This window comes from Borostomias antarcticus (genome assembly GCF_949987555.1).
Source record: "Borostomias antarcticus genome assembly, chromosome: 8".
NCBI classification, from domain to species: domain Eukaryota; kingdom Metazoa; phylum Chordata; class Actinopteri; order Stomiiformes; family Stomiidae; genus Borostomias; species Borostomias antarcticus.
In genome coordinates this window covers 22,261,253-22,275,764 of record NC_140241.1, presented here as the reverse complement: position 1 = coordinate 22,275,764, position 14,512 = coordinate 22,261,253, and the positions used below count along the sequence as shown (strand labels likewise).

General features: G+C 44.8%; 1 protein-coding gene across 1 annotated transcript in view; it reads left to right on the top strand.

Annotated features, from left to right (window-relative positions):
- cntnap3 (contactin associated protein family member 3) overlaps window positions 1–14,512 on the top strand; it is a gene marked incomplete at both ends in the record, with an annotated part of 128,697 nt that overhangs the window by 51,804 nt on the left and 62,381 nt on the right. The window contains 2 exons of the mRNA XM_084442528.1: window positions 2,218–2,365; window positions 4,551–4,757. Coding sequence (XP_084298654.1) covers window positions 2,218–2,365; window positions 4,551–4,757 — 355 coding nt within the window. The remainder of the gene's footprint in view (window positions 1–2,217; window positions 2,366–4,550; window positions 4,758–14,512) is intronic.

Here is a 14,512-nt window from a genome sequence, read left to right as displayed (position 1 = left end):
TCCAGTAGATCAGCCAGAGCAGCACTTGTCATCTGTAAAACCGGAGCTTCAGCGCTGGAGTACTTGTAGGCCGAGGATGTTAGATGCTGAAAGAGTGATGACATATTACAGTACATATTTCTTGCTGTCCTCATTTAGATATTCATACTTTCGAAAAAATACGACGACTTCCAGTTGTCAGAGAAAGCAGCCACAGCAAAGAGGAGGATATCATATATTGTCAGTTAAATAATTGATTGTGGCTGCTGTTTGATACAGGTCGCACTTGTAAATGAGCCCCTGGGTCTCAATGTGATTTTACCTTTTAAAATAAAAAAATATATATATATATTTTTTATATATATATAATAAAATAAAAAAAATAAAAAAATAATATTCCAAAAATATACATCTCTCAACTTTACAGTTCGGTGTCTAATGTACCTTCTTGATTTAAGGCATGGCACACATTGTGATGAATCTAAAGCACCTTCTTTAAGCTCTTTAAACAGTATAACCCCTCACAGCTCTGGCTGGTTGGAAAAGCACGGTCAACAGGAGCAGCTTTTGTTCTTCTAGAGTTCAGGGATGAGTGTCATTTTCTCTGGGCACGAGCGAAGGCTTGACATGGGGCGACATCGGGGGATTTTTGCACCTTGATACCTCCAGGCACATTTCAAATGGATGCTTCCCAACGCAAATGGAAATGCTGCTGCTGCTGCTGCTCAGCTTCCTCAGCAGGAAAAAGTGTAATTTCTTGGGCTTAATGCTCCACTTCCCTGGACGGTTGATCCTTTCAAAGGCGTGGAGGATGGTGCTGAGCCCAGATTTATGCGAGCCCAAGAAAGTCAGTTTCATTCCAGAAGTCAAATATTCAACGCAAGGGTTCCCAAAAAAAACTAACATTTTATCAGAAGCGCACACTCTCTTTAGTAGGTATTTCGCCGCATGAATACACACACACACACACACGCACACATATGCATGCACACGCATATGCATGCACACATACACACACATACACATCGACACACGTGCACACAAACATATGCATGCACACACGTGCACGCACACACACACACACACACACACACACACACAGAGTTTATTTGTTAATTCTAATGCAACCTTAGTAGAGTGATGCACACTTTGCATTTTTTGTCTGTCCTGAAGTGGGCTTCATTGATTTCCTGTGGAATAGGCAGGTGGTTGGGGAAATAGGGACCATTAGTCTTTTGAGAGGGGCTCAGGATGGCTACTGAATAAGTCCTGGTATTATTGATTTCTGGCCACATGCATACACACACACACACACACACACACACAGGCATTGTATAACCGCGCCTCTCTACGTAAGGTCTTTCTGTCCAACATGGAAGGGGGGGGGGCAGCCGAGGCCGTACAATCTCCCGTGAATGCCAGCTGCAGGAATTAAATGTTAATTAGGTATTTCACCTTATTCCGTCGTGTGAACTACAATTATCCAAGTGTCAACTTGAAGGGGAGGGTATAAAGAGGGAAGCTCTTGAGGAATAACCCCATTATTTACAGATCTGATTAACCATCCAGACCTCTCAGGTCGTCTGGCACAGGCCTGCTTTCTGTCCCCAGAGTTAAAACAAAACATGGAGAAGCAGCGTTCGGTTTTTATGCAAACAAACTTCCAGAAAACTGCAGGTCTGCTGCAACTCTGTTTTTTTTTAAATCAAGACTGAAGACTTTTCTTTTTGCCGCTGCTATTAAATCAAATTATTCATTCTTACACTGCACTGTAACTTTTACTCCTGCATTTAGTTTTTAAATGTCCCTTTTTTAAATTTCTTTTTATATGACCTTTTATGTTTTTATTGCACTTTGTCTTGATGCTTTTAATGTCTCATGTAAAGCACTTTGAAATGCCTAGTTGCTGAAACGTGCTATACAAATGAACTTGCCTTGCCTAATGTCTGAGAGCCTCAGTTTAGAGCACAACATTTCCATTGTACAGCACCCTGAAACTCTGCTTTAGAAAGGCGCTTTATGAATAATATGTACTTACTCATTCTTCAGAGACTAACAGTTTACCTTGAAGAACCATCTTGAAGAAAGAACGCAATTTGATCATCAGAACACAATATGCTTATAATAACGATCTCGAGGTATATTACGGTAATTGTTGATGACGGCCAGGTAATGGATATATTGTGCATTGTGTGATGTGATGTGATGTGTGTGTGTGTGATGCATTGTGTCCCGTAGGCCTTTGTGGGAAACAGCAATGCGGACAGCGTTGTCCAGGTCAAACTACAACAGCCAGTGATAGCCCGGTTCCTCAGGCTCCTCCCCCTGGACTGGAACCCTAACGGGCGAATCGGATTGAGACTGGAGGCCTATGGCTGCCCTTATAGTAAGTACAGCCCTGGATGAATGTGAACGCAACTCTGCCATGGTCTCATAGATTGTCATTGTAGTCAAATGCGTAGTGACAGTGTGGACGCAGTATTGGTTTTATCAGTATTGTATCATGGTTTGAGATGGTAGAATTAGGACATGTTCACTCAGGGAACTGTAGTTGTATACTTGTATATATTATAGAACTATGAAATCACTTGACATAAACAAAAATGAAGTGTTTCATCTCAATATTATTCTCACTCAGGAAATTCAAGTGAATTTCTCACCCCAAAGGGATGGTACGGTACAAATCACTGAAATATAGCATCCTTGAAGGATACTCTTTATTTCTCATTAAATTTACTGTATTATGCAACATGGTTTCAGAATCTGTAAGCCTGAATGTTTGGTTCAGAAGTGCTGTCTTTGTCATTGACTCGCACGCACTCCTACATCTCTTATCTAGTATCTATTCTACCATATAACTAAACAGAGAGCAACATTGGACATTTGATATTAAAACTACTAAGGATTTATTCTACAGTAAAACTACTGTCTTGTTTATTCTACAGTACAACTAAACACACACAAAGACATCACTTTATGGATATATTTTACATTATGACTACTGTGAGATTTATTCTACAGTATAACTACACCCACACATAGACATGAAGTAATGGTACCTTATATGGGGTTTCTGTAAGGGATAATGTATGGCCAGATGGTCATTACTGAAAAATAAGAGTCCGACAGTGCAGTAACGCGCTGAAGGCCTCTTATTTTTCGATAATGACCCCCTGGCCATACAGTATGTTATCCCACTTATTACACAGCTAGTTACCAACGACATTAATACTAATAGGCTTACACTTTTTATTTCGCCAGCAAAATGATTGTGTGCTTGGGCAATGGCTGTTTTCAGAGATTGACTTAATAAGAATGGGTTCACATACAGGACAACAGCCAAAACCGTTAACTGTTTAGAATGTTCAGTAACTTTCAGACAACTTTCAACTGTCGCCCATAGACATATAATGTGTTGCCCTTGGAAACGGTTTATAGTTGCCCTGATGACAGTCAATTATTGAGATATAATTGACGGGTAGAATGTGTGATTGTCCAATCAGAATCGAGTATTCCAGAGAGCCGTGTAAAATACTATATAACCAGAGTATATACGGTGTCAGTGTAGGCTACAGTCCAGCACACCTTTGGGAATGTGTGTGTGTGTGTATGTGCATGTGTGTGTGTGTGTGTGTGTGCGGGTGTGTGCGTGTGTAATCAGTCCAGCAGGCAGGGGGATGATTTATGATTTGTATTATGAATAGTTTGTTTGCTGTTAACACAACAGGAAGTAGATGTATTGAGGTCTAAATGGGACGGAACAGGGTGTGATGTCTTTGTGAATAGTTGTGCTGCGATCTGGACATGGGTCTCACTCTCAAGATATTCAAGTCCAGCAAGCATTTCTACTTGTTTTGTTCCCAGCACTATTCTTTGGCAATCGAAATGGGTAAAAATACAATTCATTTTGTTGTGCCCAGTAAGTCGATGCGACATGAATAAAATATGAATATAATTGAAATTGTGTTTCGATGATTCATAGACAGACGTTTTCCAATTGCTTTTACCACTTCTTATGACTATCATTTCCCATGGCTTGTAGATACACAGAACTAGACTTGAAGTATTGCAGATTAATGTTGTTGGTAATCATTGATATGTCAGTGAGCAGACCACATTATGGAGATTTAAAGAAAGTATACGTACTGCTTTACATTTTCATTATCTTCCTTCTTACATCCTCAGCAAAGTCTCAAGTCATTAATCTGGACTCCTCAATCACAATCATGAAAAAGACAATTTGCTGATCTAGTGATTGAAGTGGTTTTATGCGAAACAGACAAAGGCTATTCTGGCTCATTAGAAACTGTTAACTACAGATAAATTAGGTTCTGATCTTGCCGCCACTCAACCAGAACTCTGGCACACAATGCATAGCTAATGAAACCGCATTCCGAATGGGGCTCGTTCTGAAAGAGAGAATACCTATATGCCTCTTTCACTCATTTGCAATTCTCTTATCATATATTTCAGATTTGCGTCCCTGCTAGAGATGAAGACTATGTACAGTCCAAACTCTTATGTGCCTCGCTCTGCTGTAGTGAGTCTTTACCTGTGATGTGTGTTTGCAGACTCGGATTTGGCGAGTTTTGACGGCAGCGGCTGCTTGCTGTACAGGTTCAGCCCCAACCCAACAAGCCAAACAGCCAGGGTGACCATTTCACTGAAGTTCAAAACCCTAAAGAATTCTGGGACGTTGATCCACGCCGAGGGACTACACGAGCGCAGTTTGACTCTGGAGCTGCACCAAGGAAAACTCGTGCTCCATCTTAGAACAGGTACAGTTCCATAGTCCCTCTGTTGCTTCCACGCCACTTGGCCATGATGAATTGTATCCATTTAACATGTGATTAGTACCGCCTCTTTGTAGCTCAGCCAATTACAAGGCTGGAAAATGATACATGGACGAGAACGTGTGGCAGAGGCAGAAAGCTCCCCTTCCGAAGGCAGAAGCATAAGTGGGGATACACTTCTGGTGTTCAGTCACACCATCTGGCTGTGGCCATGCTCTAAATTACACTATCTCCCTCTCCCCCTCTCTCTCTCTCTCTCTGTCTCTCTCTCTCTCTCTTTCTCTCCCTCCATCCCTCCCTCCCTGTCTCCCTCAATCCCTCCCTTCCCCAATCCTTCCATCCCTCCTTATCTCCCTCCATTTCTCCCTTCTTCTATCCTTCCTCCAACCCTCTGTACTTCCCTACCCACTCTCTCTCTCTCTCTGTCTCTCTCTCCCTCCCTCGCTCCAACCCTCCGTCTCCCTCAATCCCCCCCCAATCCTTCCATCCCTCCTTATCTCCCTCCATTTCTCCCTTCTTCTATCCTTCCTCCAACCCTCTATCCCTCCCTACCCTCTCTCTCTCTCTCCCCCTTCCTCCACCCTTATGCTCTTCACCTCTTTACCTCCCTACCCCCTCCCTTTCTCTGTCCCTCTCTCCCTCCATCCCTCCATCCGGGGGCCTAAGCAGTGTCCCACCAGGCCATATAGGGAGAACCAGGCTGATTCTCTGACAATCCCGAGTCCCAGAGGGAGGGTCTGTAGTGCACAGCCTGTCGGCTCATGGGACTGTAGCAAAAACACAGACTCAGCATTCTGCTGCACACAACAGGGCAATTTAAAGGGCATAATATCTTCCAGCTGGAGAGCGATAGCTAGGAATCAGGCCGCTGTTTTGCTGCACGGTGTGATGCATGCTGTTATTGCCTACCGTATGTGATTATCTTTAAAAATATATATATATTTTTTTTTTAACACTGCTGCCATGCTGCGCCGAACTAAACTATCTCGGCGTGACGTTGCTCACGTTCCGCCGACACCTCGAGCCACAAGACGTTAACAGCTCGTCTGGCAATGATGAGGTGACTGGTCCGATCAGGCTGGGGCGCCGGCGCAAAAACACTGTGTACGGCAGCCCTAGCCCTGGTCTACTCCACCAGTGAATATTGCACACCGGTGTGGTGTCGCAGCGCTCACACCCACCTCATCGATCTGCCCTCGTGTATCGTGACAGGATGCCTGCGTCCCACCCCTGTGGACAACCTTCCCATCCTTGCAGGCATCCAGCCTGCTGGCCTCCGCCGTACAGGAACCACAGCACGTCTCGCCTGCCGGGCCGTGGAGCCTCCACGACAGACTCACTGCAACAGCGGAGTCTCCCCGGCGTCTCAAGTCGAGACATCCTTTTGTGCCTGCCGCACGGGATCTCCTGCAGCAATGCAGAGATCCTAACATCAGTGAGGCAGGATGGGCGGACCACACCTGGCGTGCGGAGTGGGAGGCAAACACCTACTTAGACCGGCATGGGTGAGGCTTAATCGTACCTGGGGGAGAGGAGAAACAAACATCTGACCCATAAGAAGAAGAAGGAGAAGAAGGAGGAGAAGGGGGAGGAGAAGGAGAAGGAGAAGAAGAAGGGGAAGGAAATGGAGGAGGAGGAGGGGAAGGGGAAGGAGAAGGAGGAGAAGGAGAAGAAGATTATTTTTTTTTATCCTGTAAGCTTTCTCCACTATGGACTGTTGTCATACAGTGTATGTTTAGTGGTATGAACTACAATGCCAAAAGTAAGGAATTAACCGCCCCACCACGTGCTCCCTAGACCCTGTTCCCTCGACTCTCCTTCAGTCTTTTGCACCCGAACTCCTCCCCTTCCTAACCCACCCCATCAACGCATCTCTTGTATCAGGATGCTTTCCCTCCGCTTTCAAGACTGCCAGAGTCACCCCCCTCCTAAAGAAACCATCTCTTGATCCCTTTGATGTCAAAAGCTACCGACCGGTTTCCCTTCTATCCTTTCTATCTAAAACACTTGAACATGCTATCTTTAACCAACTATATTTGAGCTCCATCAGAACGACCTCCTAGACCCCCACCAGTCCAGGTTCAAGGCTAGCCACACGACAGAGACCGTCCTCTTTGCAGTGACAGAGTCACTCCATGCCGCAAGAGCAAACTCTCTCTCCTCTGTCCTGATACTCCTAGACCTGTCAGCAGCATTTAATACTATAGACCACCAGATCCTCCTCTCCACCCTCGAGGAGAAAGGCGTCGCTGGCTCTGCACACTCCCTGTTTGCATCCTACCTGACGGGCTGCTCCTACCAGGTGACATGGAGAGGGTCGATGTCGGAACCGCATAGTCTGACTACGGGGGTTTCACAAAGGTCTGTCCTGGGTCCTCTCCTTTTTTCCCTCTACACTACATCTCTGGGCTCTACATCTCTGGGCTCTGTCATTCGCTCGCATGGCTTCTCCTATCACAGCTATGCCGATGAAACCCAACTGGTGGTGTCATTTCCCCCTTCTGATACACAAGTGGAGGCAAGCATAGCTTGGTGCTTGGCTGACATCTCGGGGGGTGGATGACAACACATCACCTCAAGCTCAATCTGGACAAGACTGAGCTGCTGTTCCTCCCGGGGAAGGACTGGCCGCACCAGGACCTGGCCATCACCATTGAAGACAGAGTGGTGACGCCAAATCGGACTGCAAGGAATCTGGGTGTGACCCTGGATGACCAACTGTCATTCTCCGCACATATGGCATCCGTTACACGCTCCTGCAGATTCATGCTCTACAACATCAGGAGGATTCTCCCTTTCCTCACTGATGAAATGGCACAGGTGCTCATCCAGGCCCTGGTCATCTCCCGCCTGGACTACTGCAACTCCCTCCTTGCTGGGGTCACTCTGAGGCCCCTGTGGTTGATCGACATGGTCACGGCTCTTCTCTGTCCTGGCCCCGCAGCGGTGGAACGAACTGCCCGCTGGCGTCAGGACAGCAGAGTCGCTGCCCATCTTTCCTCGCAGTCTCAAAACTCATCTCCTCAAGAAGTACTACAACAATCCTCCCTCTTAAGCACCAATATTATTTTGGATTGCTACTCTTGCACTTTGCCTTCAGCACTAGATTATGCTCTTAGTAACTTTTTTTTTTAGCAAGGAAAAGCACTTTTGAGTTCTGACAAGTAGTAGGCTTTTCCTACGTTTAATGCAATTATTGTTAATCACTTTGGATAAAAGCGTCTGCTAAATGACTAATGTAATTGCTATGGCTTTTTATTTAATTTGAATGCTAACCATTATGTGGCCCTGACTGAATTGGCTCTGGTTTTATCAATTCCTAATGTGTTATCCCATTCATAACACCTACGCTGGGCACTACCTGTCAGGGTTTGTGTCCTCAGAGAACCTCGCTACGCTACCACCTGCTAACCCCCCTGTCCTGCGAATCCCATAATGCCGTTTATTTTTCACTAGCAGAGGTCACAAGGTGACTGAGCAGGAGCTGGTAGTAAAAAGCCTGAGAGGAGCCCACACTTCATTTTAAAGCAAAGCTCAGAGGTAAAAAAAAACAACAACATCTGTCGTTATGTGTGTGGAGAGATTAGGTGTTATTCTGCCTATCCTGAAACGACACAGGAACGCTGGCTCTGCTTCAATCAAAGACTTCATCTCCTGCTCCCTCTCTCCTGACCGGACAGTGCATTTCCTCTTTCATCTCTCTCCTCTCCTCTCCTCTCCTCTCTCTCTCTCTCTCTCTCTCTCTCTCTCACTCTTACTTTCTCATTCTGTCTGTCTCACTTTTTCCTCTCTCTGTCTCTGTCTGTCTCTGTCTCTTGCTTTCTGTCTGTCTCTTTCAATTCAATGGAGGATTATTGGCATGGGAAACTCTCTCTCCCTCTCCCTCTGTCTTTCTCTCTCTCTCTCTGTCTCTCTCCTCCTTGCCTTACTCTACTGCTCAAAAATAACGGAACACCTAATAATCTCATCCAGCCCTCAATCGGTTAATAATTTTGGTTTCCATTGACCGTTCTAACGTCATTTTGTTGTCAGTGACTTACACAATGTAATCAATAAAGATTTTCAACTTGAATATTTCGTTCATTGCGATCTGCGATGATGATTTATGATTTAAGTGCTCCCTTAATTTTTTTTAGCAGTATGTATTACTCCGCTCTCCTTTTTGGTTATTCATCAGGCAGCTTCTCATATTTCACCCTGACACAATGTCATCTCTCTCTGATTTTTCAGACGCTGTCATTTGCATCCTCATCTCTCCATCCCTCTCTCCATCCGTCCCTCATTCCCTCCCTCTCTCTCTCTCTCTCTACCTCCCTCTTCCCCCCCTCTCTCTCCAAGGGGTTTGCAGTTTGCGAGACTGGGAAATTTAGGTCAGTGCCTCCGTGCGCTAACCCCAAGGAACCGCACGGTCAGGAGTGGAGTCAAATGGAGAAAAGACACTCAGTCAAATATAGGGGCGCGGATCGAACGGCACCGGCGATGAACATCAGACATTGACGCCGCCATTAGTGACCGGAGCGTTCGATCCCTCTCGTTCCCCCGGCATTGATAACTGTCACAACAATACCGCGATAATAATGCACCGGGGGTGATGGCTATCGGAGGACGGTCCCTTGGCTGGGGCCGCCGTGTCACTTATGTCATCATACTGACGGGCCGTATCTTTTTACACATCCTCTTGTTATGACGGCTGGCCAGGAGTTCTGTCTTCCTTCCACTTTGAGGCAATCAGCGTGGGCCGTTCGTTTGTCAGGCTGGCCGCCACAGCCGCGGAGGCCTTGTCGGGGTCGTGCAGAACGAGGCGAGGCCGGCGGGCTGGTCTCCCTCCGGCCTCTGTGTGGATTGGGAAGGGGGGGATTTACTGTGCCAGAGGCGCACTGCTCTTCTGTTGCAGGCTGGTAGAAACCCTGCATAGATGAGTTCTCCCGTTCCCTTCGCCTGCTCCCCGACTCGCATTCATTCTCTTAATGAGCGCGCAGACGGTGATGGGGAAAAAAACGTACACGGAAAGAAAGAAGCAGCCTTGTTTCCCAGATGCATAAAACTAGGATTTGAATCATATCACTGTCAGTGAGGACAGTTGGACTGTGAGGACAGTCGCAAGACAGTTGTCCCATCAAAAAATCTCCACAAAAGTAAAGAGAATTACAGAACACTATTTCCTTTATTTTCTGTATCCTAGATACACCCCTAAACATTCATTTATCCAACTTAAGTATAGTATTTAAATCTCTCTTAACCAATCATTGGACAACAAGATACCACACAAGGACAAAGGAAACCTTTGGTGTCCTTCCTAGACCTCCTGGTGTCCTTCCTACAGATCCAATGGCACTAAGGATAGAACAGCAACGGTATGACATGTTGTACAATGGTACTAGTTGAACAATTCTACCACAAGACACACATACATTACACTCACAGACAGACACAAACACACAAACACTACTAAATGCACACACACTCACTTAAATGTACAGGGAGGCTTTTCATGAGGCAACCATCTGCAACTACCAGGAAACTACTGTAGACAGTGTCAGGACTCCTATTGCTCAGGGCTGAGAACAGAGACACAAGATATCTGCAAAAACACTGTATGCGTGCGTGCTTGCGTGTGTGTGTGTGTGTGTGTTAGTTATAAAATAAACTAAAAGATTTATGCTCAGTGTCCAAAACCATTCCATTTCCTGTAGTTTACATCCATCAAAATGTCTGTTTATATTGTGGCCCACTGGCTCATAATTCACCCCAATTCTTTACTGTCACCATAATATTTATTGAATGCAAATATATTGGGGTCATTGTGCCCTACTCCAATGAATTCTGGATGTGTGGCGTTGACTGTATGCAGTAGCATTCAAGAGATGTCAGTGGAAGCTAAAGATACCCCTTGGTACTATAAAGCAAACCTGGGTCGAAATGCTATTTGAAATTTTAATGTATTTTCCGGGTGCATGATTTCTCTTGTTTGGCACAGTGGAACGAATGTGTTGTTCTCAAAATGCAAATCATACCCACCTGACGCTCCAGGCAGACTGAAGCAAACCGGTTCAGGCTCAGATCAAGTTTTAATTCGTACCCAGGTGTGATGTTGAGTAGAGAAATTGTTTGTGATGCTGATGACATTTTAGGAAGTTGTTTGATATGAACATCATGCAACTTGGTATGTGTGGTAGTGTATGACTAATGGCTTATAGGAAAGGCCCGTAGCTTATATGAGTATAAGTTTTTGCAGCTAAATCATCCGTTTGAGTGTATTGGAGAGGTTCTACTGATGACATTTTAGGAACTCGCTTGCTTTGAACAGTATACAACTTTGTATATCTGCTGTACACAGTCAGTGTAATCTTAGCCGATGAATCTCAGTTTGTGTGTATCGATCAGTATAGTGTGTGATTCTTATGTATTGATCAATGTAGCGGGTGATTCTTCGATTATAGCCAGTCTCCTGATAATACAGGCGTAACAACGTAGACAGAACAATTAGATGGCCCCTGCTCTAATTCGTTATCATTAAACACTTGGACATTTCTGTCAATGAAACATGCGTCAGCTCACTATGACTGAGTAAAAACGCATGCGAAAGTTCGTTTTCACATGCAGAGATCACAGGCGCAATTTCCTGTCAGCTGTGTATAAGCAGCAAGGAAAAGTTTGTGTTTGCAAATTGCAATCCCAGTTTGTGAGACTGAAATGATGAAACAATTAAAATACTCTGTGTCAAGATAAAAGCCCTTATTGTCCTTGTACCTAATCCGATTTAAGATTTGCAGCAAAAAACAATAACACAATATCAAATCAAATCAAACTTTATTTATATAGCACATTTCATACACAGAGGCAACACAATGCGCTTTACAGAGAGCAATGGGAGGGTGGGCACAGCTCCCACCCCTACATATTCCAGAGGGAAGCAAAAAAACAGTTTCACCCGGGGGCCAGAAAAATAGCTGTAAAAATTCTTCCCTCTTAACTTTGATTGGACAGAGCTTACTACTGTATATTAACTCTGATTGGGCAGAACTTACTGTATTAACTTTGATTGGACAGAGCTTACTGTATTAACTTTAATTTAACATAAATACTCATCACGTGAGGCCATAGGGCAAAAGACAATCTATGATGGAATGCACAGAAACACAAGCACACATGGACAGAACAACACATAAACGGTATCAGTCTCCATGTTAAAAGCAGCCTTATGAAAGTCGTCTCTCTCTCTGGTGATGTACAAGACGATCGAGCAAGCTCCTGGAAAATGTTTGTCTATTGGCTAAGAACATATACAGAGCAGTAAACATGGGCTAGATACTCCATAAGAGAGACATGACTAACAGGATAGTGCACAAATAGTTACAGAGAAGTGGCCTACATGGTCGGCCATTATGTGTTAGCTATCCCTGTAGTCTCTAATATGATATTTGAGTGAATCATATAACAAAGCACAGTAAGCACTTAGCAGAACAGGCTCATAGAGAATGCCGCGAAGGCAGATTGCAAAGGCAATACATTATTTTTCCCTCTGGGAGATATAATACAATTACATGAGACAGATTGTCAGACACAAAAGCATTCACCATTACATACTGTACATCACCACAGAGAGAGCTGTGACTTTCATAAGGCTGCTTTTAACATGGGGACTGATACTGTTTGTGTTGTTCTGTCCATGTGTGCTTGTGTTGCTGTGCATTCCATCATAGATTGTCTTTTGCCCTATGACCTCACATGATGAGTATTTATGTTCAATCAAAGTTAATACAATAAGTTCTGTCCAATCAGAGTTAATACAGTAAGCTCTGTCCAATCAAAGTTAATACAATAAGTTATGTCCAATCAAAGGTAATACAGTAAGTTCTGTCCAATCAAAGTTAATACAGTAAGTTCTGTCCAATCAGAGTTAATACCGTAAGTTCTGTCCAATCAGAGTTAATGCAGTATGTTCTGTCCTCAGCGCATGTCCTTCCACCCATCCCAGTAGTCGTGTTAAAGACAACATTTATTGTAGCGACTGTGATAAAGCCACTACTCTCCCCACCCTGCCAACACTACAGCATGGTTGTTGTTGAGACGGCTGAGGAAGAGGAGTTATCAGTGTGTTAGAGGAAGAGGAGTTATCAGTGTGTTAGAGGAAGAGGAGTTATCATTGTGTTAGAGGAAGAGGAGTTATCAGTGTGTTAGAGGAAGAGGAGTTATCAGTGTGTTAGAGGAAGAGGAGTTATCAGTGTATTAGTTACGGCCCCTCCCAGATGGTAGGTCTGGGGATAGAGTGGAGGGGACCACGCAACAAGCATGTGTCGGCTACCAAGAGCCGGTGTGGAGGCAGCGGCACAGACAAGAACAAAATAACTATAATCCAGGGATGACAGACAACGGGGTGAAGTGCAAAAACCAGAAGTGGGGTTTATTGCAACAAATAATAATATAGTATAGTGATAGACCAAACCCAAATGTGTGTGGAAGTGAGGTGAACCTCGGGAGAGTTAAGGGGAGGGCGCCAAAACAGACGGGGCCAAAAGAACAAACAAAACACAATTCCCACCCTAGATCTGTCCCTGTCGTCTACTTCCCTGTTACTACCTTACTCTACTACAAAATCAGAACTACATCCTCACTACAGTAACTATGCTTACTACTGGTCCCACCTAGTCCCAGAAATACAAAAGGTGGCACCTGCCTGGGGAAACAAACCTAATGTATTTAAACAGGGATATACCCACGTGTGAGTGTAAGTGGTCTCGCGGGCCAGACGATGATGCGTTTTTTTAAGAACTTCCTTTTACAAATTCTAAGCGGCTCTCTCCTCCATAGAGCCTGCGGGCATCTGACCTAACACACCTCACCCTCCCCTGGGGGGGGGGGGGGGCTCCTAGGGGGGGCTCCTAGGAGGAGGGACTAGTGATCAAACTAAACAGGACAGCAAACAAACATACAACAGTTATGCACTGGGTCGGGGCCAGGAGGAGTAAGTGGAATAACTAGCCCGGAGGAGTAAGTGGAATAACTAGCCCAGAGGAGTAAGTGGAATAACTAGCCTGAAGGAGTAAGTGGAATAACTAGCCTGAAGGAGTAAGTGGAATAACTAGCCTGAAGGAGTAAGTGGAATAACTAGCCCAGAGGAGTAAGTGGAATAACTAGCCTGAAGGAGTAAGTGGAATAACTAGCCCAGAGGAGTAAGTGGAATAACTAGCCCGGAGGAGTAAGTGGAATAACTAGCCTGAAGGAGTAAGTGGAATAACTAGCCCAGAGGAGTAAGTGAAATAACTAGCCCAGAGGAGTAAGTGAAATAACTAGCCCGGAGGAGTAAGTGGAATAACTAGCCCAGAGGAGTAAGTGAAATAACTAGCCCAGAGGAGTAAGTGAAATAACTAGCCCGGAGGAGTAAGTGGAATAACTAGCCCGGAGGAGTAAGTGGAATAACTAGCCTGAAGGAGTAAGTGGAATAACTAGCCCAGAGGAGTAAGTGAAATAACTAGCCCAGAGGAGTAAGTGGAATAACTAGCCTGAAGGAGTAAGTGGAATAACTAGCCTGAAGGAGTAAGTGGAATAACTAGCCTGAAGGAGTAAGTGGAATAACTAGCCCAGAGGAGTAAGTGGAATAACTAGCCTGAAGGAGTAAGTGGAATAACTAGCCCAGAGGAGTAAGTGGAATAACTAGCCCGGAGGAGTAAGTGGAATAACTAGCCTGAAGGAGTAAGTGGAATAACTAGCCCAGAGGAGTAAGTGAAATAACTAGCCCA